This window comes from Hippopotamus amphibius, chromosome 4 (assembly GCF_030028045.1).
Source record: "Hippopotamus amphibius kiboko isolate mHipAmp2 chromosome 4, mHipAmp2.hap2, whole genome shotgun sequence".
NCBI classification, from domain to species: domain Eukaryota; kingdom Metazoa; phylum Chordata; class Mammalia; order Artiodactyla; family Hippopotamidae; genus Hippopotamus; species Hippopotamus amphibius.
In genome coordinates this window covers 98608241-98632818 of record NC_080189.1, presented here as the reverse complement: position 1 = coordinate 98632818, position 24578 = coordinate 98608241, and the positions used below count along the sequence as shown (strand labels likewise).

The following is a 24578-nucleotide window of genomic DNA, read 5'->3' as shown; positions in this document are numbered from 1 at the left end:
GAAAATCTACCCTCACATAGATACATAATTGGAAAAAGGTCTTTTAATAGAATTTTCAGATAATTGTGGATGATATTCTACTTTGGTTCTAATCAAAACTCAGTAAGTGATAATTCCTTAAAGGTTAATTGCAACATGGACTCTATAAGCATATCAACAAACATTTCATACTGTATTACATTAAATACACTGGTCTATCTTGCACTTTGAATGGATTTTTTACCCATGCATGATTTTATTATTCCACACAGCAATCATTTAAAAAATATAAGTTATGCAGGTCTACAAAATACTGACACATTCCATTAAACAATACAAATATACTTCTGTCAACATCAACATCAATGTTATCAGAAAGGTCTTTAAGTACCAGGAAGCTACCAAGCTGATGGTAAATACGCTACAAGTTTGCCAAAATTCTAACTTTTACTTGAAAGCTTTAATTTTACCATTGGCAACAAATATCATCAAGCTGTTTTTCTTGAAGGAACAGCTTTACTTTGTTCATCTTTTTTAAAGAAATGTCTACAAAATGCCTAAGTCTAAAAAGTTATAGTTTGAATGTTTTTCTTTTAAGTAAAAGTGTCTAGTTCAGCTAACAATTCAAACTACTGCATGAGTACTTTTCCTTGAGACAACCATCATATTTCAATACGTTGTAGAAACGCTTTATGTATACTTTCCATTTTGTCACTCAGGATATTAAAAAGACAGATTCTCAAAGGTTGAGATTTAATTAAATTAATAAAGTTTACTTCACCATCATGGACATTAAGTGAAACTGGTTTGGTTTTGTTTTGTTTGTTTTTTAAAGACAGTGCACGGTGAAGAACTCAATGACTACTAGTACAGTTTGAAGCCACCGCTTGAATTTATGCTAAGGCACCAGCCATTTTACCCGCCATTGCTTCTGCATCAGCAGTGCAAATATCAACCCAGTGCAAAGGGCAAAGAACATTTTGGTATTATGTGAAAATAGTTTTAACACTATGGACCACCAGCACAGGACACTAAGAGCCATTGATTTAGGTAATTCAAGAAATGTAGAAACTTCGCAGACTTGGAAATATTTTACTGTGCTTCTCAAAAAAGAAATTCATAGTGACTAGCTTCATACCTTCCTGCTATTTATAAGGCAACAGTGAAGATTCAAGAGCACTCTAAAATAACTACATGCTATTAAAAAAAAAAAGCCTCTGAAAGATGTTAAATTTGGTCAAGTGCTTAATTCCAACAAAGAAAAGAAATATTTTATATAGCAAAGAGCTCAAACTTTTCTATTTGGGTCAGAACTGCTTAGGATTAGATTACACACACTGCACATTATTATTTATGTCTTACCTTAGCTCTAGAGGAACTGACATTTTCCATATTTTCAATGCTGCAGATACAGTTCTGTGAAACTTTCCGGCAAGCCACTCTGATATAGTCCCAGAAGCTACGAGGACTTTCATAACCAAACCAGGTTACTTGACCTTCAGGAGACAAATTGTAATACAAAATAAAAGAAAACTAGACTAGAAATTCAAAGCGCAAGAACAATAAAACTCTGAAAAATAAATGGCAGTAGAGTGTGCAGTTGTGGAAAGGGCACCGATCTTGGGGTGGAAGAGCCTGAAGCCTGGCCCGTGCTGCCTTTACCTAGCTGTGCCACTTTCGGCCATGTATCTATTGGATCTGGGTAATAGTTTTCTCAACAATAAAATCAAACTAAATGGAGAGGAAAGGGTCTAGACACTAAAAATCTCTTGCAGGTTAATATCCCTGTTATTCTAACACAGTCTTTCAGAGAGTGCACAGGTATCCCTCCTTGTGGTTCCAGTTAAGCATTAATTTAAATGTCACCAGTTGCATCCTAAAGCTTTCTCGTCTTGGAAAAACAGGAAAAAAATTAAAAGACAACACTTTTTCTCCTCTTCAAAGGGATAATTCAAAGAAATGAAACAATGTGTGGTTTATAAGTACCTATAATCAGTGAGAATTTTACATTCACTAATCACTCCCACCCACTCACTCCATTCTACCCAAACCTTCATCTGTCACTCATCTGCTCTCTTCTCGTCACCAACCCATGACAAGTCCTTTGGGCGTTTACCATTCCAATCTTCTAAATTTGGGTAATTATGTGTGTGTTCAAGAACAAATGTCCTTTTGTGTATATCTTATGTTAGTATTAATTTTTCTAGGCAGGAGTTCGAGTAGTAGGTCCATGGGAACAATGCTGTACTCTGAATATTTTTAAATGGGATATGAGAGAGATCCTAACATTTCTTTAGGTGTCTAGAATAATTATTCTTATTTAGGGAAGTTGTTAAATCTTAATGAAGAAAGATTAGCTTTTGTATTGTAAAATCTCTGCTTCTTTATTTTCAATTCATATTTATTTATCTCAGTCTTCTTTTCTCCAGTAACAGGTTCTCTCTAAGCAACATCAAAAAGCGTTAAAGTTTTCTTGTCTACAAGCAGCATTTTAGGAACAACGTCTGAAATATCTGAGTGGTGTCCATGGCAGCCCATAAGAATAACTGGGCTTCTTTTAAAGAGCACTCACATCTGGGCTCCACCCAAACTAAATAATCAGAATCTTTGGAGGTGGGCCTAGACATACGCATTTTTAAAAAGATCCCCCTGGCATTTCTAATAATATGGTTAATCAACCACTAGAAAGCTCACATATTATGACAGGTAACCCCTATTCATCATGCAGGACACTGCAGAGGCCTCCTCTTCTTGTACGCCACATGTGATCTCTGCAGTTAGTTACTCCTCTCCACGTGCTAACAAAGCACCCTGAGCTGACCTACCCTTACAGTCATCTGCTTACTTGCTTGTCTCACACATTAGATGGTAAGATCACTAAGGCAAGGACTGTATCTTATTTGTCTTTAATTCTATCTCCAGCACTTGACACAGTGCTTGGCTCACAGCAGGCATTTAATAAATATTTATTGAACAAATCGACTGGTTAATCAGCCCAAAACAAGATCTTAATTGCAATGCATATAAAAATTTGAATTTAAAAAATCTAATTAGTATATTTTTACAGTAACAGCTCAGTGACAATATGGTATCAAGATGTCCCCATGCTAGATTACAAATATCAAATATTCTGGACAAATATATTTACCTTTGTCTGTATATAACTAAAAATATAAAAGCATCCACAAATCCTTACTCAAACAGCTATGTAACTCAAATGTCTCTTTAATAATGAAATCTTACTACCAAAAAATAGAAATCTATAGGAATATTTACAATTTTCCTTCTTTCCCTCAATCTCTCCCCATCACTTTTCTTTGCCCCCTCTCTTCTGTAGCTGAAAAAAGTTCCTAGAACAGGATTTCAGTACAGTCTGTCTTTGAGGCAATTTTTTTTCAGGTACTGTGTAATTTATTTACATTTATGTAGCACTTCCCCTCGAGGAACGCAAGGCATTTTGCAAACTTAAAATTAACTAGCAGACATTAATCTTCACAAAAAGAGAAGAATGTAAGAAACATAAGCAATAATAGATCCCTTACCTTCACACATACACACCTTCCTCCCACAAATCTAAGTGTGCACCACTGTAAGTTTCTCTAAGCCACAGATCTAAACTAATTCAGAAAAGTACAGGTGAGTTTGTTTGTTTTCCCTTTCAGGAAGCCATCCCAAACAGAAGAGGAGCTAATGACACTTCCACTACACTGTGAAAAAAGTCACTGAAGCTCTTCTTGCAGCTTTTCTATTCTGTAATAGGGAAAAAAAAAATCCCATCCCACTTCAAAGTTAAATTTTCTACATCAACTTAAAACACACCTTGTGGTTAAAATAAAAGTTACTGAATTCTAATATTCATGTTGCTCAGAATGTCTCTGACCTAACCCCTCAGAGGAGAATCTGCATTTTAAACAAATACCTGAGGCTTTCCAAGGTAGGGCAATTTTCATGTTACCAATTTGTTAGCGATTTGGAGAGGACACAGGATGCCTAATGTTAAGAGCTTTTGAGCCAGGCGGACATGCCATCTTAAGCAAATGACTTAACTTCACTCTGCCAATCTGAGTTTCTTCTATAAATTGACAATAGTGGTAGCATCTACATGATAACACTGTTATGAGGATTAGATAATGTGCAGCAATTAGTATACAGCCTAACACAGATGTTGACAATGATTACTACTGTTACTGCTATTATCATACAAATAGTTAAGAGACCCAAGCTCCCCTCGCATTACAAAGTTGCAATGAGATGCACAGTGAAGTTTTACCCATCACTTGCTTAGAATGTAGAAAAATCTTTAAAATTTACTCCCTAATCCAACCTTTCCCCATATTAACCATTCTAAATTTACCTCCTAAAATCTAGTCTCGACTAATTTTCCGTGGCATCTATTAATTGGGATTGTTCCACAATTTAAAAATGAGGAATAGCTACCACACTTTCTTCAAGAAATGGAGTACCATACACTGCCAGGGATCTCAAAAGGAGAATCATAAGGTTTCTCTGGTGACTTTATTTTAAATCTTCTCATGAGTTTGACGTAGCTGAGAAAAATAATTTATGAGAAGTTTCAAAGTAGAGCTGTTGAAAACTGAAAAAATGTAACAAGGCCCCCTTTTGGAAGAGAGGAAAGAAAGATACAGAAAAACAAAAAATCTAAGCTTGTGTTAAACAGAGAAGGAATGGGTGCTAAATCTTTAAGACTCCTGTTATGTGTAGGATATGCTGTCTACAAGACTTTCACCCAAAAAATAATGAACAGATTTCCTAGATAACAAACTAAGAAACTAAACAATTAACAGAAAGATGTTGTCATGACTTGCAGGGCCTTAAGTAGTATCTTCACAACACTTCTACCTACTCAACGAACTAGATGAGAGGATGACTTGGCTTGATTTCTTTCATGTGCATCATTTCCAAAATGAAGTTTTTTAAATCAGGACCCTGAATTTTTCACATTCAGAAGGATGTGTATTGATTAAGAGAAGGTGGAGTCCCTTGTTAGAACCTCCAAATAAACCTCTCATATAAATTGTTCATATATCCTAGGGTTTTATTTAAATAATTAAATAATTTATGCATCTATGAAAAAGGTTGAAGTTAATTAAAAATAACAGAAGTGTTCACTTGGATATTTGAGATATTATTTCTTGAATGTCACTTTTACTTAAAGATTAACTGCTAACAACAGATGTTCTTAGGCTATTAGTCTGTAACCAATATTCAACAGGAAATTTAAAAAACAAAGCTACAAGCTGATCATGCCTTTAAAAATAATTATTGAGGTAATAAATAATCACTCCAAAGATATTCTCATTTTCTTTAAAAATAACCACGAAGCAAATCACATAGCAAGAAACTGACTAACCTATATTTTGAAGAAATTTTATTCAGGAGAAGAAATATGCTGTCACTAACGATTCTCTTTTTAATGCTGCTGACAAGTTAAGTGTATAAAGTGCTTTCGATTTTATGTGTTTTTAGAAGTTGACTTTTTACCAAAGACAAAGTTAGGCTTCTCAAAACTTATTCCCAATACATCAATCCAGTTCTAACTCATTTTAGGCACAGAAATAAGTGGTGAAAGTTTGTTAGACTAAAAGGTGATCTGCTACTAACCAGCTTTGCCATGTCTTTCTCACTAAACTGCCTCATTTTCAGCACTTTAAAACCGCCTGTTATCTCTAAAGACCAATGTTATTCTAAAACTACTCTTCCTTATTATTTAAGTTAGGCACCTAACTTAAATAATATAGATATTCACATCATGCAATATGTTCGTGTTTTGCTTTTATCTTATTTTATGGCAAGATGAGACCTTCTAAAAACAAGAACTAAACTTTCCGAAGTGGTTCTCTATTTAGTAGTGGCTAATGACACATCATCTTTTGATAATATAAAATATAAATGAATCTGTTAAGTGACTTCCTTTCTCCATCCTTTGTATTAGTGCTTAGCTATGTAAAGAGCCAATGTAAGACTGGTCTCACAAGCTGAAGTTTTGTTAGTACTACAATACATCACCTAGATGACAACATCAAAGACTGTTACCTTGGAGCTGCTATTCATCTAGACGAGCAATAAAAGACAGTCCCACCAAATTTTAATAAGCCCCTCTAATATCACTGCAAAAGTTTCAGATACTTAAAGGAAACTGGTTACTTGTGGATGTATTGTTGCCAATATACTAACATTTAGATATTTAACTTTTAACTTTCCACTGTAAATTTTATAGTGACAATCCTAAGTTTCTTACTGCTAATTTATGAAAATTAGTTTAATATTTTCTACTATCTTTTTACTGAATAGAGAAAATGCCCATTTCAGCAAAAAGGTCAGAATCTCTTCCTTTTAAAAAAGCACTACTTCAACTATTAGTTGAAGCTCGTGTTTATTAGACAACCCAGCTTTGAAAGTAAAATTATGACCTTGATTAATTTTCTAGATAGTCTCATGTTAATTTTTTTTTAAAAGAACAAATCTAAACACAAAAAAAATAACTTTAATTACACTTTTAGCTGATGTGAAGAAGTCTGAGTCTAGACCAGATACTCAACTGCACTTATACTGCTAGCTCTGTAGGTTACTTACAAGATGCCTCAAGTAAACCATTCAGCAACTATGAATCACAGTCCCTAATCTATAAAACATAATATTATCCTTTAGTACTGACAATGTCTTGTTCACTAGTAAGGAATTTATCAGAAACAAATATCTAGAGTATGTATCTACACCATAAAAATTAGCCAATTCTTAATCTTCCAAAACAAACAAAAAAAATTAAGATGAGCAGGTTCACCAAAAATCTGACAACTGAATTTGACTTAATAGGCTTTTTTATCCCAGTAATTTTACCATCCTTCCCAGCAGAGTACAAAGGTTTCATTTTTTTCTTCCCCCAGCATTTTTAACATAAGGCTTAGAATACCGGTAGACTGAATTAGAGTATCAGAGGCTGATGTCCAACAGAGAGCCATGCATAAATGTGTAGCCCTGAAGAAATCAAGCCATAATGTGTTTCAATAGTGATTAAGGTTATACATAGAGGACATAAAATAAACTGTTTAAAGTGATTGTGGGGATCAGGATTGAGGAAATGAGAAGACATTTGTTTTCTACTTTCTACCTTTCTTACTATAAGTAATCTTCAAAAATAATAACTATTTATTTCTTTTCTAAGTGAAAAATATAATAAAAGGCTAGGTCATTAGCACAGAGGCCTAGCAGTGCTTTGCATACAACAGGAACTCAAAAAGTACTGAATAAGCGAATAAAGGCATATATTCCACTTGGAAGAAAGGAAACTGAGGAATATATTCCCACTAGTTGTTCAAGAACAGTAAAGCAGTGACTCTTGACAGTGCCCACATATGTGTTACTGAGTAAGTTTGGAAATTCACACAGCTTCCCTGAGTCCCAGTTTGCATATAATACCAATATTACTACACAGCATTTACAAAACTGAGAAAATAACCAGTAAGTCTTGTTATAATAAAATATAAATAACACAGGTATGCATTATAAATAAAATTGTGCTTAAAACCATGAAACAACAGAAATATAGAGGGGTCACGCAGGAGGAGGAAAGTACATGGATTATTATATTGTGTGGGTTCACAAAAAGCTTCTAATTTAAAAATTAGCATAAGCATAGTTCTACTCTCTAGGTTAACAAAAACAAAAACAGAAAGCTTTGCAAAACCCATGCAATGTACTGAGAAAGATCACTTAACTGATACAGCCCTCCCCAGTAAGTTAATTCCATGCTCCCGTGCAGCTCAGTGGTGGGAGACATCACCAGCATAGAGTACCTTGAAGAGGTATTTGGAGATGAGTCAGCCATCGGCAACTTTGGGAAATCTCTTTAAAAAAAATAAACAACAACACACACACAGATATTTAAGAAACCTGACATCAAGTTTACAATAGCAAATTGAAAAGCCCCAATAAGATGGCTACACATAATCCTGACACAGTAAACACCACGTTTACCTAATAAATAAAATGAACTCAATTAAGATGAATGAGCTTTACTCAACACAGAAATCAAGCTGGTCGGCCCTTGTAGCCTATTCTGTTGCAGAAGCTAGGATGTCTGTAAGTCACAGAAATAAATGAGAAGCTACTGTTCCCTGTTTACTTTCACCTCCATTTTTCTTACCCAAACATAATAAACTGATAATGAAAGAATGCAAAATGAACAAGAAGCCTGAGTGAATTTGCTAGCTTTGCACCTCAGAATTTCTACAACTTGTCAGGAAAATTACTCACTTATTGAATTATATGTCTCAGAAAGTTTTTAACTTTAAAAATAAATACACTTGTTTTACAGTTAACTTTTCTAAAAGTTATAAAATTCATTTTTAAGAGCACTTCTCTCTTTTTTGGTCTAAGCACAAAGTTTGTATTTTTTTTTTCTGAATTATGAGAACAGCACTTAAATATCTAGTAAAATGTTCTTCAGTTTAACCAATGGTGACTAAATGCCTACTTTACACAAAATACTGTTTTTCCTACAGCTTCCAATTATTGTTTAACAATCACCATCTGGAAAAGCACTATAAATTCTCCCTATGCTGTTTGGCAATTCCGAGTGTAATTATACAAGAAAACTCCAAAGCCAAATTTCCTAAGTCATATTCCCAACAGATGATATCTTCTTGTTTCATAAGCAAACACTGAAATCTCCAATAGGGCATGGTCCCACACCTTTCCAAATACTTAGACCTTTCAAGAAACTAAACAAAAACCAAGCAACCAAACACAGTACAAAAAAATGAAAGGAAGGAGGTATATATAGTTGTGCTACTGGCTACTTCTATGTCTCTACTATTCACCCTCTATCCTCCTGTATCCATTTGTATCATTGTAAACAAATATTAAATTTGGAAACATATCCAAAAGGATCTATAACCAAAACGTACCTTAGTTCAAGCACATATTAAAACATAGTGTTGTTTCTACAGCTATAACAAAATGAAAATCTCTGAGCATTAAATATAAATCAGAACAGAAAGCTTTTCATTGAAAATATTAAGACTACCAATTCTTAATGTTTAAACCACATTTACTAGCTCTGCCTTTAAAGTAAAGTTATATATCTTATTTGTAGTCATTTACATAATCAAAAAATTATCAAAGTGAAAACAATTTCCAGGAAAACCGTAATTTTATTTCAAAAAATGTTATTGAGTAAGATATATCATGTACAGATTGATGTCATGGCTTAATCAATCCCTCGTACAAAATGGGAAACAACTACTGAACCTATTATGAAGCTCAATTTATAGTTTAGGTTTTTTTAAGCTGTTAATATGTTAGCCTTTATGCCCTGGTTATGCATACTCTTTCGATCCTGGCTGTGGAACACCATGTGAAAATTTTAACAATTAAAACATTTCACTTATTTGTAGGCATTAATTGCTTTAATCCTAATTTAATATCTCACTTTAGGTCAGTTATAAGCAACAAGAAGCATCCAGACCAAATGACGATTCACCAGATTCCAAATTATCTGTAGTCACATTTCAACACCACTCTGATTTTGTACATGGGAAAGGAGAGCTCCAGAGAGAGCCTGTACCTCTCTTTCCTGTAGCCTCATGCTGATCTACTCCTTTGGCTACAGACAAGATCTGACAGAGACAATTAGTCGGTTGGCGTTCCTGGTTGGATATGAGTTCCCACTACAGCCTCAGAAATAGAAAAAATAAACGGTGGTAAACATGTAGTGTGAATGGCATAAATATTTTTCACATAAAATTTAAATCCTTGACTTAGTTGCTCCCAAAAATATATATATAAATGAATCACAAAGCTTACGTTATTCAAAGTGGCTCAAAGAGTGCTTGTTAGTAGAAAATGTTATTTGCGATTGAAATTAAAATTTTTGTCTTAAGGTAAAAAGTTTAAATATATATTTTATTTAAATATATTTATAACAGCTAAAATACATATAATATCACATATAAAATACAGATATACTAACATATAAAGTACATAAAACTTATTTACATATTTAAAATATATAACGTTAAGACAACAGTTGAGACAAGAACAAATAAGCCAAATAAACTGAAAGTGTCTTGTTCAAGAACAAAATTCATTCAAATGTACCACTATAATTATATATTGTGATATTAGGTGTTAGTTACTGAAATTTCAGCCAAAAGAAGAATTTACTCAGAAATAGATATGCAAGGACTTCCCTGGTGGTCCAGTGGGTAAGACTCTGCGCTCCCAATGCAGGGGGCCCAGGTTCAATCCCTGGTTAGGGAACGAGATTCCGCATGCATGCCGCAACTAAGAGTCCACATACTGCAATTAAGAGTCTGCATGCCACAACTAAGAAGTCCACATGCTGCAACTAAAGATCTTGTGTGCTACAACTAAGATCCAGCACAGCCCAAAATAAATAAATATTTTAAAAAAAAGAAATAGATATGCAATAAAAGAATGCTTAATCATACTGAAGATAAACTGTTTTCTGACCCAAAAAGTATGTAATTTTCAAAAACAAATAACTGAAAGTAAATCAACTTTGTAACCTTTATATTAATGTGGAAAACAGCCATCATACAGAAAAGATTACTGACACCTGCTTTAAAGAAATGAATCAGCCTTGGTGATAAGACTGAATATAATTCTAATCCATAAATAATATTTATTCTTCCATTTTTTCATGTTAACCCTTGTTGCAACTTTAGCTTTCTAATTATTTTGATTTCTTTGATGACTGAGCTAATTATCATAGCAATAAAATTTGATAAATGTTAACAATTACATAGAAGGTGAGCCTTTTACCTTTGCTGTATTTAGTCTAATTTTCTCTCTCTGTGTATATACTTTTCTAATAAGGCTACAGGTAGATGACTTTATTTTTAATGTGGTCCAAGATGGATTCCTGAAAAGATCCCTATATGAACTGATTTGTAAATTGACTGTCATTTATAAGGCAAATAACAAAACTGATTATAAATGATCAGATAGTAAGTCAGAATTTCACAAGTTTTCTTTTTAAGCTGGCAACACCAGATAGCCAGATAGAATATACTCTGTTCTGTCACTGATAATAATAATGTACAAGTACTTATTGTTTGAAAAATTTTAATTTTCAACCATGTATTTATACATAACAGAAAAATCATTCAGTGAGGCAATATTTACAATTGCAATATGCACTGTAATTAAGCTAACAATGAAACAATATCTTCTTTTCTACGTAGCCATTTTCCATTTTTTAATAGCTTCTGAAATTAAAATTTAATATTATATATGACATTTTGCTAATTTGCAAAAATGATAAGGTCAAACTGGAAATGTCCCACTATTTTTCTGGCAGAAACTCAAAGGGCTACAAACACAGATAAACAAACACAAACATGAACTACCATCAAAGACCATCAATTCCTGCTAAATCCAAGAATTTGGATTACCTGGTAGAATCGTAATTTTTTTAACTCTCTCATACATTAAAAAAACACTAAAAATATCCTAGGCAATTTTATCAATAATAGCTATTATTTAATAAGTCTTTTCATAATACTTTCTTCTACCTAGTATTCTCTCTCAGAAGCCAAATCTAAATTGGAATTCTTTAATTTGAAGGAGCTTGGAAAGCGAAGTTCACATAAAATAAACTTGAAAACTTCTCCAGGCATAACAAAGTTTAAAACCATTAATAAATCTCTCCTTCTGTAAATAAGAAAATATTTAAATCTGGAGGTTACAATGACTCCTTGAAAATTATGGTTTGGTTATAAAATATAAAAACTGTTTTGCCTGTATCTCCTAATAAGTACAAATATTTGAGATATTTTTCTTGCTCTTCACCAAAAATGCCTACAACAAATACAGTTATTAAGAGTACTGTGCCAATCACATAGCTCCAAACAGAAGCAAATAACCAAGTATTTGAGAACAGTCTGTTTCAGAACTTTAAACTCTCAAAACCATATAAAATGTTATGAAACAGACAAAAAAATATTTCAGCTGTTTCAAAACAGAAATAAACTCAAATGAAAAATAAGAGTAAAATAATAAACTACTAATAATAATTACATAAGAAGACTAATATCAAGAAAGGTCATTCATCAAAACAGGCTATATAAGAACTAGTTCCACATGATGTAAATAATTAGTTGTTTTCTATTCTAGACTAATTAAAAATACTCCACAAAAGAAACAGGCAAAGGGACTTTCCTGGTGGTGCATTGGTTAAGAATCCGCCTGCCAATGCAGGGGACATGGGTTTGAACCCTGGGCCAGGAAGATCCAACATGCTGTGGAGCAACTAAGCCTGTGTACCACAACTACTGAGCCTAAGCTCTAGAGCCCGCAAGTCACAACTACTGAGCCTACATGCTGCGACTACTGAAGCCCGTGTGCCCAGAGCCTGTGCTCCACGACAAGAGAAGCCACTGCAACGAGAAGCCTGTGCACAGCAATGAAGAGTAGCCCCTACTCGGGCCACAACTAGAGAAAGCCCGTGCGCACAGCAATGAAGACAACACAGCCAATAAATTAATTAATTATTTTAAAAAGGGATATATCTCTTAAAAAAAAAAGAAACAGGCAAAGGTCATAATCAGGAAATTAGGAAAAAAGATTAATAAATATGAACATACATTCAATCTCATTTGTAAATAAAAACAAATTAAAAATAACAAAATGTTTTATATATTTCACATTAATAGAAGACCAATAAAAGACATTTTTCCCCTTACCAAATTAAAAGTTAAAAATATTAAAAATAACAGTATAATAAGGATATGAGAAAAATAACCACATACATTATTGTTGGTACAACCTTTCTGATAGACAATATAGCAACATATATTAAATATAACATAGTACATATATCATAATGTGCATACCCTTTAATTTCAGTAATTACAATTCTAAGAATTCATTAGCTATTATCATTAATACAAAATAATTTTAAAGAAATTAGAAAACTATGTAAAAAAATTATCAGTGACCTATGACAGCATGCTTATGAAAGGGAAATTTGGTAAAAAATACTTTGGTAAGTAAAAAGGATATGAATTATGGTTCATTCATACAAGTGAATATTATATATTTGTTTAAAAATGAAATTGAGATATATACAAGGGAATAGAAAACAGATGCTCAAAAACTTGTATATGAGAGTTCACAACAGTAGTATTTATAAGAGAAAAAAATGGAAACAATCTAAATGTGCATTAAATGATTAATGGATACACAAAATGTGGTGTGTCTATATAATGAACTATTACTCAGCTATAAAAAGGAATGAAGCACTGGTACCTGTACAACAAGGATGAACCTTGAAAACATTGCTAAATGAAAGAAGCCAAACATAAAACCCACATATTTTATGATTTTATTTACATGAAATGTCCAGAATAAGTAAATCCGTAAGAACCAAAAGTGTATTAGTGGTTTCCAGGAAATGGGGGGGGGGGGGGTGGAGAGGGAGAGGAGAGAAAATGAAGTGACTGCTTAGTGGATACAGAGTTTCTTTTTAATGTAATGAAAATGTTCTAGAACAGACAGTAGTGATAGCTGTACAACATTATGAATATACTAAAATGCAATGAACTGTACATTGGGATTTAAAATGGTTAAAATAGTAAACTTTATGTTATGTGAATTTAATTTCAAATCTTAAAGTACTAATAAAATGAAATGGAAAAATATAGCATGGCCGATATACCAATGGCAAAATACAGGTCATAAAGAAAATACACATATTGTCTCTATATGTACATTCATATGTATATACATAGAGAGTCTGCATGACAGATATACAAAAAGTTGCTAGCTACAATTATATCTGGAATTTCTGCAAGTTTTTATTAATACTTCCTATGGCTTTATATTTAAACCTCTTGTTATTTTTACATGAAGTAGGGGTAAGACGGGAGGCAAAAAATGACTGGTAGTCCAAGAAGACAAAAATATATAATTACAGAAAGGGGTTAAATTAAGGAATCATGCTAGACCTTTATAGTTTTCTTTCTTTCCTTCCTTCTTTTTTTAAAAACACAGAAGAACATTAACGAGAATGCAAATAAAGTAGTCTATGGCCAGTATGGGATAAAAATCTTAAAATGAAGAAAGAGGTTTTTCAAAAGGCATCAGAAAAACAAGAAATGATAAGGGCTATAAGCTTAGGAGTAAACAAAAGTTTAGTAATATGATTATAATCAAAAAAGATACATGAAGAACATGGAAATTTGAATGACACTTAAATTTTTCCAGTTACCATTTTTACATTCTTGCTTAAGAGACTAAAGTTCTCTGTTTTTAGAATCTAGACAGTTGCTTATTTACTACTGAACCTTAAATTTACTGTATTATATAGAGGTTAATTTTATTTCCTATACAACTTAAGACACAACCAAATTTACCATGCCTCACATGACCCTAGATGTTTCAAGAATTTTTTGAATATTATGATTTTCTGAGATACAAAATCTGCTGAAGGTTTCCAACATTTCCAAGTATATAATGGAAGTACATTCCAAGTACAGAGTGGCCTTGTCCATTGTCTAAAAGCCAAACTTTGGTAACCCTCAGAACCACTTTCTTATCTATTGTATCACGTTTTTTGGCCTGAGTAGGTGGGTTTTACTGGGTGAGTTGTGTTCATGTGTTACTACAGAAACAATTCAAGTCTCATTTTATGTGCAAACCAAGAATCAAAAGTTGGAAAACCTTCAAAAATGTACAAAGAAAACTCAAAAGCCAAGTGGATAGGTTTATCTTTACCCATTGTTTCTAACAGTGTTTATACTATACTTCAAAAGGTGGCCTCATGGGGAGGTAACTATTTATCATTTAAGTCAGGAAGAGCTTTGAAGTTCAAGCCAGTGTTCCTGAACAATGCTTAGGTATCATAACAGCTCAACTGGATTGGAGAAATTCTAAAATGTCAAGTCACAGGCGTTCTACCTTATTTTAAGAATCTGAATCCAGATGCTATCAGAGAAAAAAAACAAAAACAAAGAGAACCCAAAAAACCAACCCAGAATTTAATACTCTGGGGATCAAGAAGTGGGAATTTCTCAGAGTTCTGTTTTCCAACAAATATTCACTATGTGCCTACCATATCCCAGGCAATGTTCTGGAAATTTGGGATACATCAATGAACAAAACAGACAAAGATCTTTACCCTAACAAAGCTTACATTTTAGCAGAGGTAAAGGAATACAATAAACAATAATCATAACAAGTAAATCACATACTATGTTAGAAGTTAAGACTCAAAAAAAAAAAAGTAGGACAGGCAAAAGAGGTCAGGAGTGCTTGGGGTGAAAGAAGGAAATGTGAGTTATAATTTAAAATATGCTGGAAGGGTATAGGCTTCAATGAGCAGTTTTGAAACAGAGAGGGAGTTAACCATTCAGATATCTAGAAAAAGTGCAATGGTGCTCTACAGCAGTAAAGAAAAAGGAAAAGATCGATGAGGCTAGAGTACAGCAATTTAAAACAAAAAGATTCTCTGTACATAACTGGAAAGCAGTGTTTAGAATCAAGACAAAATCTAAAATGAATGTGAGTCAGCAAGCCCAATGTTTAATAGGTATAATTAGCAGATTAATTCATAGGAAATTTGATATATTCAACAGTACCTCATTATATTTGGTCATTTTTTCTTTAATTAGTAGCATATTGCTAACTGATAGGTGTTAGTCCTCCACAATACTCAGAAGCTTTTTCACTTTAATCAGTTATTTTCCATATAACCTTTACAAAATTCACTACTGTATCTCATCCTCACACCACCTAGCTGAAGTTTACAAGATTCTTTTTTTTTTTTTCAGGATTGTTTCTGACCACATTACTGCAAATTCCGTATTTTTCTTAAACTGTCTAATCCACAATATAATACTATAATCAGAGTCACAGATGACATTTAAAAAAATGAAATTTTAATTTTTATTTGAGGCACTTTTATGCCTCTTTCTTGTGTGGAGCCCTTCCTGACCCATCCAAGCAGAAAGGAGTATTGACTCTTTTGTGCTACATCATGCTCATTAATACTTCTACTGACTCAACGACACTAATACACATCATTATTTGTTAATGTATCCTCCCTTTGCCCTCCAAAACTGTGTTTCAAGTGAAAGCATGCTTTATTAACCTTTGTATTCCATTCCCTAGCACAGTGCCTAGATGGACTGCTAAATAAGAGAATGAATGGGATAAAGAGAATAGGGTGTGTATGTGTGGAAAAGATTAGGGGAAAAAGAGGAAGGCATTCGTGCGATGTCAAATTTAAAGCATCTGCTCCAGAAAAAGTACAGGGAACTCACACTATGACTCATTTCCAAAGCAGAGGAAAAGTAAGAGTTACATTTACCCAAGAAAAATGTGAAGGGGTGATGGTAAAGAGTCTTCCTTGGGGTTTCTTTCTACTGTGCTTTATGAAAAACTACTCAACTTCCTACAGTAACTGGGGATAAACGACTGGTAATTTAAAGTATTACAATGAAAGAGTGGAATCCTCACCATTTTAAAATGTTTTAATGGAAAGCAATAGGGAGTTAATAAATATATATTTTAACCTACAGTAAATTTACTGTTGGTATGAAGTTTTGTGATTTTTTTTTAAATGCAAGCAGTCATATAACCATGACCATAAGATACATAACAGTTCCACCACCCCAAAAAACTCCTTCATGCTAACACTATATAATCAAAAAAATCAACACCCCCAACCTCTAACTCCTCATAACCACTGAACCTCTTCTCTGACACAATAGTTCGGTCTTTTCTAGAATGTCATACAACTGAATCATACAGTTTTATCCTTCAGAGTCTCACTTCTCTCACTTATCATAGTACATTTGAGCTTCATGCAGGTTGTTACGTGTAGAAAGAAGTTTTTTTCCTTTTACCGCTCAGTTTGTCCATTGTGTGGATATATAACGGTTTATCTAGTCATCATAAACCTGCGTCCGATTTACCCACGACCCACTAGAACTCGGTATAGGTGTGCAATAATGCCTGATTGTGATTTTAACTGCATTTCCCAAGTGCCTAATGATATTGAGCACCTTTTCAGGTGTTTCCTTGCATTTGTGTATTTTCATTAGTGAACTAGCTGTTCAAAAATTTTGCCCCTTTTTATCTTTTAAAATATTTATTTATCTGGCTGAGCCAGGTCTTAGTTGCAGCACACAGGATCTTTAGTTGTGGCATGCAGGATCTTAGTTGCAGCATGCGAACTCTTAGTTGCAGCACCTGGGACCTAGTTCCCTAACCAGGGATCGAACCCAGGCGCCCTGCATTGGGAGTGCAAAGTCTTAACCATTTGACCACCAGGGAAGTTCCCTTTTGCCCATTTTAAAACTCTGTTAGTTGTTTTCGTAATATTAAGTGCTTACGGTTCTTGGGATATTCTGGATACAAGCCCTTTGTCAAATATGTGATTCACAACTATCTTCTCCCAAGCCTATGGCTTGTCTTACTCTCTTAACAATGTCTTCTGAAGGACAAAAGTTACTAATTTTGATAAGGTCCACATATTATTTTTTGCTTTTATGGATTATGCTTCTATTTTTTCATCTAAAATATGTTTGCCTACTTGAACGTTAACAAAGATGTTTTATATTAAGGGTTTTATACTGTTACATTTGATCTATGATCAATTTTGAATTAATTCTTGTATGTGTGAAGTATGACTCAAAGTTCATTTTCTGCATATAGTAATCCCATTGTTTCAGCACCATTTGTTGAAAAAGATTATCAATTCACCAATGAACTGCCTTTTTATCTTAGCCAAAAACCAATCAAGCATATTTGTATGCCTCTATTTCTGGATTATTCCCATTCCACTGATCTATACACAAATGCTTTCACCAATAACACACTCTTTTAATCACTGTATCCTGACAGTCTTGAAATCAGAGAGCTTCAGTGTTCAACTTTGTCCTTCCTTTGTGAAATTGTTTTGCCTTTTCTACTTACAGTCTAGCCATTTATAGAATCTGCTTGATAGCCACCAAAAAACTTGCTAAGATTTTGAGAGTGCACTGAATCTACAGATCAACACAGAGAGAACTGACGTCTTAACAATGTTGAATTTTAGAGGAATTATCTCATTCAAAATGTCAATAGTACTAAGGTTGAGAAACCCTGCTGTAGACTTCTGTAGATGCCTGCTACTGAATGTTTGTATCTGACTGAATGCTTGTGCCTCCCCAATATTGAAACCTAATCCCAAATATGATGGTATTCGGAAGTGGAGGCTTGGGGAGGTTATCACATCATAAGCTCTCATGAATGGAATTAGGGCCCTTATAAAAGAGATCAAGAAAGATCCCTCACTCCTTCCACCATGTGAAGGCACAGCAAAAAAACAGTGAAAAGATGGGCAGTCTATAAACTTAAGAAGTGGGTCCTCGCCAGGCTGGTGCCTTGATCTTGGATTTTCCAGTATACAGAACTGTAAGAAGTAAATTTCTGTTGTTTATAAGCCATCCAGTCTATGGTATTCTGTTACAGGAATCCAAAATTCACTAAGACCCTTGAAGGAAGTTCTCTTCTGATACCTAGCTTGTGGAGTAGTTTTATCATGAATTAATGTTTTTAGTCTGTTAATAAAATGAAATACATGAGTTGATTTTCAAATACTGAAATGTCCTTGCATTCCAGGGCTTGATTTGTTAATATTTAATTGAGGATTCCAGTATCTATGTCCATGAGGGGTATTGGTATATAGTTTCCTTTTCTTGTAATACTTTGTCTAGTTCTGCATCAGGCTAATGCTGACCTCATAAGATGAGGCAGGAAATATTCTCTCCTCTCCTGTTTTCTGGTAAAGATTGAGTGGGATTGTTATTATTTCTTTCTTAAGTACACAATCAACATAAAACCATGTAGGCCCAGAGTTTCATTTGTTGGAAGGTTTTCAGCTACTTATTCAATCTCTTTAAATAGATATAGGACTAGTCAAGTTATCTATTTCTTTGTAAGTCTAGTTAGGATTTGTCTTTGAAGAAATCGGTCCATTTCATCCAACCTGTCAAATTTACAGTAAGAGTTGTTTATAGCATTTACTTATCCTTTGAACATAGGGTCTATAATGATATATCCACTTTCATTCCTGATACTGGTAATTTGTGTCACTCTAACTAGAGGTGTATAAATTTTATTAATGTTTTAAAAAAACCAGGCTTTCACGTAATTGGTTTTACCTATTGTTTTTATGTTTTTAATTTCATCAATTTCTGCTTATATCTTTACTGTTTTGTTCTTTCCACTTGCTTCAGGTTTAATTTTCTCATTTTTTTTTTTTTTAGTTTCTTAAGGTGGAATCTTGGATTATTAACTTTAAACCTTTCTTCTTTTATAATATAAGCTTTTAATGCCTTAAATATCCATCTAAGCACTGCTTTAACTGCATCCCATTAACTTTGATATGACGAATTGCATTTTTCATTCAGTTCAAAATACTTGCTAATTTTCCTTGAGACTTCCTCTTTGATCCATGAGTTACAATTTTTTTGTAAAATTCCCAAATATTTGGTGATTTTTCAGATCTTTCTGTTCTTAATTTCTAGTTTAAGTCTATTACAGTCAGATAATATACTTTGTATGATTTTAATTCTTTTAAATGTGTTAAGGTTTGCGTTATGGCTCAGAATAAGATCTTACTGAATGTTCCATTTGCTCTTGAAAAGTACATACAACCTGCTGTTACTGGGTGAAGTGTCTTATAATGTCAATTAGGTCAGTTGGTTAATAATGCTGTTCAGATGTTTTATATTATTGTTAGTCTGTCAACTTGACCTACTGATTATTATGAGAGGAGTGCTGTAGTTGATAAGTACAACTGTGGATTTTTTTACCTTTAATTCTCCAAACAGTTATATCAGCTTTTGCTTTTTGAAGCTCTGTTGTTAGCTGCATGTATTTTCAGATTTGTTGTGTCTTCTTGGCAAACTGATGCTCTTTTTATTTTGTAAATGTCCAGCTTCAATCCCATCAATTATCCTTGTTCTGAAATCTACATTGTCTGATATTAATATATCACTCCAACTTTCTTTCAATCAGTTTTTGCATGGAATATCTTTTTATATCTTTTACTTTTAAGCTATCTGTATCACTATATTAAAGGTTTTTTTTTTAATTAATACATTGAGGTTTTTTTTTTTTACCCAATCTCTTTTACTTGGTGTGTCTAGATCATTTACATTAATGTAATTAATAATACAATTGGATATAGGTCTACCATTTGATTCTTTTCTGTTTATCCTTCTTTTCCCCCACCTTCTTTGAATAATTTGAATACTTTCAGCATTCCATTTTAATTTATCTATTGGATTTTTTGCTAGATCTCTTAGCATTTTTATAATCACTGCTTTAGGGATTACAATGTAAAACCTAGCCTTTGAGACTTCTAAGACAACATTAAATGCAACAACATTTGCATTATAAGGATCCCAAAAGGAGAAGAGAAAGAGAACAGACATGAGAAAATATCTGAAGAGATAATAGCCAAAGACATCCCTAATGTGAGAAACAAAACACTCAGGTCCAGGAAGGGCACAGAGACCCATACAGGATAAACCCAAGGAGGAACATGCCAGGACACGTATTAATGAAACTGACAAAAATTAAATACAAACAAAAATATTAAAAGCAACAAGGGAAAAGCAACAAATAACATACAAGGGAATCCCTATAAAGTTATCAGCTGATTTTTCAGCAGAAACTCTGTAGGACAGAAGGCAGTGGCATGATTAAATATTTAAAGTGATGAAAGGGAAAAATCTACAACCAAGATTACTTTACCTAGCAAGGCTCTCATTCAGATTCAACAGAGTAATCAAAAGCTTTACAGATGAGCAAACACTAAGAGAATTCAGCACCACCAAACCAGCTTTACAACAAATGCTAAAGGAACCTCTATGGATGGGGGTAAAAAAAAAGGCCACAACTAGAAACAAGAAAATCACAACTGGGAAAGCTTATCAGCAAAGGCAAACATATAGTAAAAGTAGGAAATTACCTACACACAAATATGCTATCAAAACCAGCAACCACGAGAAGAGGAGCATACAAATGCAGGAAATGGGAAATATATTTGAAATTAAGAGGCAAGCAACTTGAAACAACCTTGTATATATATATAGACGGCTATATCAAAACCTCATGGAAACTGCAAACCGAAAAACTACAATAAATACATACAAAAAAAGAGAAAGAGCAGCCCAAACAAAACACTAAAGATAGTCATCAAATCACAAGAGAAGAGAACAAAAAGAGGAACAGAAGAAAAAAGACCTACAAAAACAAATCCAAAACAATTAAGAAAATGGCAACAGGAACATACATATCGATAATTACCTTAAATATAAATGGATTATGTGACCCAACCAAAAGACACAGACCAGCTGAATGGATGCAAAAACAAGACCCATATATATGCTGTCTACAAGACACCCACTTCATATCTAGAGACACACAGAAACTGAAAGTGAAGGGATGGAAAAAGGTATTCCATGCAAATGGGAATCAAAAGAAAGCTGGAGTAGCAATACTCATATCAGACAAAATAGACTTTAAAATAAAGACTGTTAACAAGGGACAAGGAAGGACACTACATAATGATCAAGGGATCAATCCAAGAAAAAGTTATAATAATTGTAAATATATATGCAACCAACACAGGAGAACCTCAATAGCATCTCAATATATAAGGCAAATGCTAACATCCATAAAAGGGGAAATTCACAGTAACACAGTAAGAGTGGGGGACTTTTAACACTCCGTTTACATCAATGGACATATCATCCAGACAGAAAATCAATAAGCAAACACAGGCCTTAAATGACACATTATACCAGATGGACTTAATTGATATTTAGAGAACATTCCACTCAAAAGCAGCAGAATACACTGAATTATTCTCAAGTGTACATGGAATATTCTCCAGGATAGATCACATCTTGGTCACAAATCAAGCCTTGGTAAATTTAAGAAAACTGAAATCATATCAAGCATCTTTTCTGACCACAATGCTGTAAGATTACAAATCAATTATAGAGAAAAAACTGTAAAAAACACAAACATGTGGAGGCTAAACAGTGTGTTACTAAACTCACCAGTGGATCACTGAATAAAATCAAAGACGAAATTAAAAAATACCTAGAGACAGGGGACTTCCCTGGTGGCACAGTGGTTAAGAATCTGCATTCCAATGCAGGGGAAATGGGTTTGATCCCTGGTCTAGAAAGATCCCACATGCCTCAGAGTAACTAAGCCTGTTACCAGAACCACTGAGCCTGCGCTTTAGAGCCCACAAGCCACAACTACTGAGCCCACATGCTGCAACTACTGAAGCCCATGTACCTAAAGCCTGTGCTCTGCAACAAGAGAAGCCACTGCAATAAGAAGGCTGCACACCACAACAAAGAATAGCCCCCACTCACCACAACTAGAGAAAGCCCACGCAGCAATGAAGACCCAACACGGCCAATAATAAAAAATAAAATTAATTAATTAATTTTAAAAAATACCTAGAGACGAATGACAACAAAAACATGATGATCCAAAACTTATGGGATGTGGCAAGTTCTAAGAGGGAAGTTTATAGCAATAAGGTCTTACTTCAGGAAACAAGAAAAAACTCAAAGAACCTAACCTTACACCTAAAACAACTTGAGAAAGAAAAACAAAACCCAAAGTTAGTAGAAGGAAAGAAACCATAAAGAACAGAGCAGAAATAAATGAAATAGAGATTAAAAAAAAAAAAGACAAGATCAATGAAACTAAAAGCTCATTCTTTGAAAAAATAAAACTGATAAACCTTTAGCCAAACTCATCAAGAAAAAAAGGGAGAGGGCTCAAATCAATAAAATTAGAAATGAAAAAGAAGTTACAACTGACACCACAGAAATACAAAGGATCATTAGAGACTACTACAAGCAATTATAGGCCAATAAAACAGATAACCTAGAAGAAATGGAAAAATTCTTAGAAACATACAGTCTTCCAAGACTGAGTTAGGAGGAAACAGAAAATATGAACAGACCAATCACAAGTAATGAAATTAAAATGGTGATTTAAAAACCTCCAACAAACAAAAGTCCAGAAGCAGATGGCTTCACAGGCAAATTCTATCAAACATTTAGAGAAGAGTTAACACCAATCCTTCTGCAACTCTTCCAAAAAATTGCAGAGGAAGGAATACTCCCAAGCTCATTCTACAAGGCTACCATCACCCTGATACCAAAACCAAAGATACTACCAAAAAAAAAAAAAAGAAAGAAAGAAAGAAAGAAAGTTACAGGCCAAAATCACTGATGAACATAGATGCAAAAATCCTCAACAAAAAACTAGCAAACCAAATCCAACAATACATTAAAAGGATCATACATCCCTGGATTTATTCCAGGGATGGAGGGATTCTTCAATATACTCAAATCAATCAATGTGATACACCATATTAACAAACTGAAGAATAAAAACTATATGATCATCTTGATAGATGTAGAAAAAGCTTTTGACAAAATTCAACACCTATTTATGACTAAAGTTCTCCAGAAAGTGGGCATAGAGGGAACCTACCTCAACATAATAAAGGCCATATACAACAAACTCACAGCTAACATCACTCTCAATAACAAAAAAATGAAAGCATTTCCTCTAAGAACAGGAACAAAACACAGATATCCACTCTTGCCACTTTTATTCAACATAGTTTTGGAAGTCCTAGCCACAGCAATCAAAGAAGAAAAAAAAATAAAAGCACACTTCCCTGGTGGCATAGTGGTTAAGAATCCGCCTGCCAATCCAGGGGACATGGGTTCGAGCCCTGGTCTGGGAAGATCCCACATGCTGCGGAGCAATCAAGCCTGTGTGCCACAACTACTGAAGCCCACACTCCTAGAGCCCATGCTCCACAACAAGAGAAGCCACGGCAATGAGAAGCCCATGAACCACAACAAAGAGCAGCCCCCACTTGCTGCAACTAGAGAAAGCCCATGCACAGCAATGACAACCCAACACAGCAAATTAATTAGTTGATTAATTTAAAAAAAAAGAAAAGGAATCCACATTGGCAAAGAAGAAGTAAAACTGTCACTATCTGCAGATGATATGATACTATAAATAGAAAATCCTAAAGATGCTACCAGAACACTGCTAGAGCTCATCAATGAATTTGGTAAAGTTGCAGGATACAAAGTTAACACAAAGAAATCTCTTGCATTCCTATACACTAACAATGAAAGATCAGAAAGAGAAATTAAGGAAACAATCCCATTTACCACTGCATCAAAAAGAATAAAATACCTAGGAATAAACCTACCTAAGAAGGCAAAAGATGTATGTACTCAGAAACCTATAAGATGCTGATGAAAGAAATCAAAGATGACACAAACAGATGGAGGGACATACCATGTTCTTGGATTGTAAGAATCAATATTGTCAAAATGACTATACTACCCAAAGCAACCTACAGACTCAATGTAATCCCTATCAAATTACCAATGGCACTGTTCACAGAACTATAACAAAAAATTTTACGGTTTGTATGGAAACACAAAAGACCCTGAAGAGCCAAAGCAATCTTGAGAAAGAAAACTGGAGCTGGA

The 24578-nt window shown here is 33.8% G+C and overlaps 1 protein-coding gene and 1 non-coding gene across 5 annotated transcripts in view; one reads left to right on the top strand and one right to left on the bottom strand.

Moving 5' to 3' along the window:
* RUNDC3B (RUN domain containing 3B) overlaps window positions 1-24578 on the bottom strand; it is a 144120-nt gene that overhangs the window by 92872 nt on the left and 26670 nt on the right. For 2 of the 4 annotated variants that reach the window (XM_057733683.1, XM_057733680.1), the window contains exons 3-4: window positions 7794-7844; window positions 1342-1475 (exon numbers count right to left, since the gene is read on the bottom strand). In XM_057733683.1, the coding sequence (XP_057589666.1) occupies window positions 1342-1475; window positions 7794-7844 (185 nt within the window). The remainder of the gene's footprint in view (window positions 1-1341; window positions 1476-7793; window positions 7845-24578) is intronic. The other 2 variants (XM_057733682.1, XM_057733684.1) reach the window with 1 other exon arrangement.
* On the top strand, window positions 10188-10260 carry TRNAG-CCC (transfer RNA glycine (anticodon CCC)). The gene has a single exon. It is a non-coding gene; the product is annotated as a tRNA-Gly (tRNA).